We start from the raw sequence: 6,000 nt of genomic DNA on the forward strand, positions 1-6,000 counted from the left end.
GTTAAAAATAAACTATCAAACATATTTACCGATCACTCACTGTAAAACAGAAAAAACTCAAATTGGCATAATTTTCTGCTAATGTTGTGGGGGGAAAAAACATTTGTTTTACCGATAACAGCATAACAGTAGCCTACTTTCCAGAATACAATATTTACTGTAATACAAATGTTATTTGTCATCAACGCATGACGCATTTTTCTGTAAAGTTGCTTGTAAATTTGGTAGTTGCGGGTACTTGAGGGGATACCAGGGGGTCCCCAGCTAAATGATTTATAGGAACCAAATGGACCCTTATGGGTCTGTAACTGTGCAAATGGAACCCATTTGTACACTCTGAGTTAAATTGACATAGATTTTACAATATAAATTGGGTCCAAGTGATAGAAATGCCATTAAATGGGGGTCTGTAGCCCTAATGCATGTCAAACTGGGGGTCATTGAAATTAAAATGGTTGAGAATCACTGCTAGAGCCGTAACAAATCTTCTCTTATGGGGGGTCCCTGGCATATCTTTTGAAATGGGGGTCCGTGGGCTAATAAGTGTCAATTTGGGGGTCCTTGGCATGAAAAAGTTTGAGAACCCCTGGTTTAAACCAGTGGTTGTCACACATTCAAAGAGAACCCCCAAGTTGATATGCAAAGAGAACCCCCAAGTTGATATGCATTTGTCTGCAGACCCCCATCTGAAAACATGCTATACCAGATTTGTTTTGTTAAAATGTCAAATTGTTTATGATTTTTTGAAAATAGCAGATCTAATAAGCTCGAGGCGTCGAGAGCTTGTAGATTTTCCAGGTCACAACATTACAGACCAACATATAAAAAGGAAATGACTACATAACGCCGAATACACATGTGCGAAATTAATTCACTTACAAGACTGACATAACTTGTTAGGCAAGATTTGGGTTATCAGAGTTTAAAAAAAAAAAACTGTCTTCAGAGGTCAGGGATTTTGCAGCAGCAGTTTATTTTTAAATTATTAAAATTTCACATTAAAGTTCATGTTTTCTCCAATAACGGAGACAAAGCACACACATTTTACATACAAAAACAGCTGCAACATAAGAGCATAAAAACATGCCACGTGGGGCATTGAAGGATTCCTAATTTTTAGTCTATGCTATGGAAGGCAGTGATGGCCATGCAACATGCACCCTGAATTCATACATTGCCATCAGGCAGAAACCTTGTAACTCCATTTCAAGGTTTTATGTTATTCCCGTAAATGAATGCTCTCATACTAGAGTGTCAAACAAAAGTATCAGAAATAGCAGATATACAAGCCCATAACATGTGAAGTGTTGTGAGCTTGTAGATGAGCCATTTGTGATTTTTTTTTAAAGTGAAAGTGGTCAAGCCGGTTTGTGGGTTTTATAAATAATTAACCAACGAAAAGTATTAAGAGCTTGTGACTAAATAACTATATTGGAGGTTCTTTTTTCCAGTTCTTGAGTTGATTTTGGACATACAAGGATTCTGTTCCGACAGACATTGGCGTACGTCTGTGATATGGAAGGCAGTGACGCTCATGCAGTATGCACCCTGAATTCATATATGATGGCATTGTCCAAACACCAACTGTCCAAAACAGCTACATACTATAGCTCACTGTTTAGTAGGATCATGCAGCAGATGGAGAAATATCAACATTCATTGTACTAGCTCCGTGGATAGGCTGCAGGTGGAGCATCATCAGCCCCCTCCACTACCCTCAACCTGCAGGAGCATCCCAGTCCGGTTCCAGCCCGACATGTCCCTCCGTCGTCCAGGATAAAGAAAACCTACGCAACCTCAACATTTCAGATCCCTGGTTGTGTAGACTGACTCCAGGTTTGGGATCTTGTGCGATTCTATAAAGTGAGTGTCACCCCTGCTCCCTGAACGTCTTATCCCTTCAGACGGACGTCTGATAAGTATATATGGCTAATCATTTTATGTATTCAGTGTGCATACTGCATGGTCATCAGTACCTTCCATAGCATAGACATTTGAAATCAGGGTGCATACTTTTACTGATTGGCCATCCCCGTCTCCCATAGCAGTTGTCAGCACCCTGTCAATAGACCATATTTACACAGTGGCCATTTTGCAATTAAGATAATGAAATGCCACCCAGTTGCCACCCCATTGTTTCAATGCAAACATGGGCACCGTGTGAATATGGATCTGACCTTTATGTTGAGGACATGGAAACTTAGCAGTCGCCTGTTTCAGTGCCCCATGGAACCAGGTGAGGTAGAAAGGTGAAATGTTTGAGTTTCTATCCTGCTGGGCATCAAGTGTGCAATACAGGTAGCATGCAGAGGGCATTCTGCAGAACAGGATGATTGCTGACGTGCATGGCCTCTCGCGAGGAAAATTTGATGAAAGAAGGCGCTTCTCGGCTATAGGCCTTGGCTGCAGCCTCAGCCAAGATGTGCATGATCCTCAGAAGGGTGTCCTCACTGGAAGACATGGAGCAGATAAAGGCATTTGAAAAACAGTTCTTTACAGCGAAGTGAAGCAAGTTGTCCCATCTAGATGATGTGAAAAACAAGGATGCAAAAAAACAGTATGATGCACTTCCTGACCAAGTAAGCCTCCTCATCCAATATACAGTTTAGTTTATTTGGATTGCATAGAACCCACAAATCCGAGACACATTTAAATATAGATAAGTTCTTTACACACCTGCCCACATATATACTTGAGGCCACACACCAGGCCGTCTCCCCCTCTGGTGTGGGGGGCTCCTGCAGTACCCTACGGGCCAAGCAGAGGGCAGCCCCTGCCAACTGGACAGGCAAGAACACGACACACTGGCTCTCCATGAGAGACAGATTCAGTAGATAACGGGCCATCCACACCACCTTGACCGCACATAGATGAAAAACAGGGAGGCCTAAGGAACTGCACTTAACACCACCATTTCAAAGAATTACTATATTGCCCGGACGGCTGGGGTAGCGGTCTGGGCACCTAGGCTGACAGCATGTTACGGGTTCGAATCCTGATGACCTTTGCTGCGTGTCACTCCCCATTTCCTAACAGACTACTGTATACTATCAAAAAAGGCAGAAAAAAGCCAAAAACATTAATGAATGAAAAAACGGATAGGGCTATAAGCAAAGGTAAGCTAACCTAGAAACGTCAACCAACCTTGGCACTGCAGCGTGCGATGGATGCAGAGAGGAGGAGGAAGTGCAGCGGTGAACAGTGGGATAGATCAAAGTGGAGTGCGCTGAGGACTTTGCGTTCCATCCGAAGCAGCTGGTGCTTGGTATAAGTGTTGTCCATAAGGTAGCACAGCTCAGACACCTGGCCGATGAGACATGGGAGCAGACCAATTAGATTAATTGGTATGCAGAGTTAAACTCCTGTTAAGCATTTGAAAATAATGTAAAGCACATCCTCCTATGTTGGTGCCGAGCCAAGGGCAATGAAATATTTTAGAAAGGAGGGGTTTATTACTCACTTTTGAACACTCCAACTTTAACAGCAGTGTCAATTGTTAAAGTTTGGAGCGGTCAAGTGAGTTGAGCGCCTTCGTTTCTAAACAGAGTTAACTTCCTACCATAGACAGTGACAAATCGAACAATAAACCGTTTAAACTTGAACGCATTCTACAAAACATCCTTCAACAGAAAATACCCAATACAATCACAGCCATCTACTACTTAGTCAGAAGTACCTCCAATGGTGCAGATTTGTGATACATCAACATAAATCCATCTCTACAATTGCACCGCCAGTTCATCAAACTGAAACTCAAACTGTTCTACCTTCCATTACCTCCACTGATTTGCATGAGGTCATCTTTATGTGAACGTGTGCCCTTTCAAAAGTGTAGTATGCTGATACAGTATACATACCTCAGGGAGGAGAGACTCTTCTTTCTTGGCAGCCAGGAAGAGGCAGACTACAGCAATGAGCTGCAGTTTGGATGTACACATCTTGATCTGCCGGAGAGAGTGGTTGAGGAGGTGTACTGCCAGACAGAGTGTCTCGTCCTGGAAATGGAACAGATCCTACAAACCAAGAAAAAAAAAGACAATTATTAGTTATATTAATTATTAGAGAAACAAATGTCACAATTATACAGTTCAATTATTCATTGTATGACTGTTGCGCACCGAAAATAATTACTGTTGAAAATCTATTTATGCTTACAACGTGAAGTATAAATAAGTCAGTGACTTTCATTAGAAGAGATCGATTAGTCACCCCATGGAGACTTGAATTCATGGATGTTTTTTGTTTCTGTGGCATTCCTAAGCCAATAGTTTGATGACCGGCAGCGGTTCTGTCTGAGACACAAAGTCTCCTTTGTGTCTCCTACCAGAACTGCTGCCTACCGGTCCGCTGCTCATATTGGCTTAGGAATGCGACAAAAACTAAAAACTATCCATGAATTCAGGTCTCCATGGGATGACTAATCTATAGAAAAAAGGTACTTTTTGGTGTGAACTATCCCTTTAAGTGAAAGAATAGTCTTGAACTCACATTAACCTGTATGAGCCAGTCAACTAGGACTGCATAAGTCGTGTCCGTGTAAGGCTGGGGCAGCTCAGCGCTGGGGAAACAGCTCTGGAATTGATTTCTCTGGAGAATGAATAAAGAGAAAGTGGACAACCAGAACAAAGTCCTGACATTAACCAATGCAACTTTACTAGCCCATAAATAACCATGACAAACTTATTTCATATGGTATAACTAATGGCAAATATAGCACAAGTACCAACAAAGTGGTAGCTATATAGAGGGTTTACTCTAAGAAAAAAAACATAAGTAGGGCTCCAGAGTCTAGTCCCATTTGCAGGTTTGGAGTTTGATGTGAGGAGCTATTGAGAACCAGTGGAGTGACCACGTTGAAAATTAGGTAACTTCTTCTAGCGTGTTGTACTATCAACAGTACAGGAACGGGCAGGAGATTAGTGGTTCAATTAGGGCATACTTGGGCAACTGGCAGCCCGGGGGTCACATGACATGCCGCCCTCACCTTCACGGAATACTGATATATTATTGATTTCAGCTGTTACAATTCCAAACATGCAAACATGACCCGCTTTAATTACTTCTATATTATTAGTTTAATGACTTTTGTCCAATGCATTTGTATATAAGTTCATAAAGTTAACATAAAGTTCATTAAGTTCATATAACTAAATGCATTTGAAATTAAAATGTTACTTTTCAGGATTCCAATTAAAAATACCAAAAAAGAACTCAGGATTCCAAAATAGCAAATCTACAAGCTCAATGCGACGCGTTTTGAGCTTGTAGATCTGCGATTTTTGCTACTTGTGTGTGACATACTAGAAGTACGGCATTCATTTACAAAAAGTTAAAATATGGAGATCATGACGTGTGGCCCCCTGGAGTGAGTGTGGAAATACAGTGGCCCTCTCCATCATCAAAGTTGCCCACCCCTGAATTAGGGAATAACCCCACCACCATCTTACCATCATATCCAAAAAGATGTCCCAAGCGTAGGTGCGTTCATAGATCAGAGACAGCTTCTCCATGGCAGTTTCGACTTCATGCTGGAGCAGGCTGGGGATCAGTGCCTGTAGGTTCTGAAGGCCCTGGAAGTCATGGGGGTTAAGCAGCGTCGCCCCATTACCGCACACATCTGCTACAAAAGGAAAGGAATAATCATCACCAGGAGAACCGACTTGATTTCTTTGTCTTGTTTCAAGTGTTACAAAGCCATTACTCCCCCACACCAATTAAAACAAAGTAAATGTAATTATAAAGACTACCGTCTAATATGATTTTGAGTTCCTATGTCTTGAGGGCAATGCAGCAAGTAAAATGAAGCTTGAGAATCTGTGGATCTTAACATTGGTTCACCTGGCTGCTCATTGTTAAATAGCCCTGAATAAGTTAGCCAAATGATTAAACCGGTAGTTGATGGTAAATATCTTGAGTATACTACCATTTGAGCACATCTGACCATCGTTAGGAAAGCCCACGATAATGTCCTCATCATCAGTTGACCGTTGCAAGCTCCTG

General features: G+C 41.8%; 1 protein-coding gene across 1 annotated transcript; it reads right to left on the minus strand.

Annotated features, from left to right (window-relative positions):
* Positions 1-2,281: 2,281 nt before the first annotated feature.
* ccnp (cyclin P) lies at positions 2,282-5,525 on the minus strand (the record flags this gene model as incomplete). Its single annotated transcript, XM_084064634.1, has 6 exons — positions 5,448-5,525; positions 4,489-4,587; positions 3,858-4,013; positions 3,145-3,303; positions 2,677-2,855; positions 2,282-2,450 (listed from the first exon to the last, which is right to left on the minus strand). Exons 1-6 carry the CDS (start codon positions 5,508-5,510, stop codon positions 2,282-2,284), a joined length of 825 nt encoding a protein of 274 aa, XP_083920760.1. The 5' UTR covers positions 5,511-5,525.
* Between the last annotated feature and the right edge of the window lie 475 nt (positions 5,526-6,000).

The sequence above is a fragment of the Gymnoscopelus microlampas genome (genome assembly GCF_963454915.1).
Source record: "Gymnoscopelus microlampas genome assembly, chromosome: 8".
Lineage (NCBI taxonomy): Eukaryota > Metazoa > Chordata > Actinopteri > Myctophiformes > Myctophidae > Gymnoscopelus > Gymnoscopelus microlampas.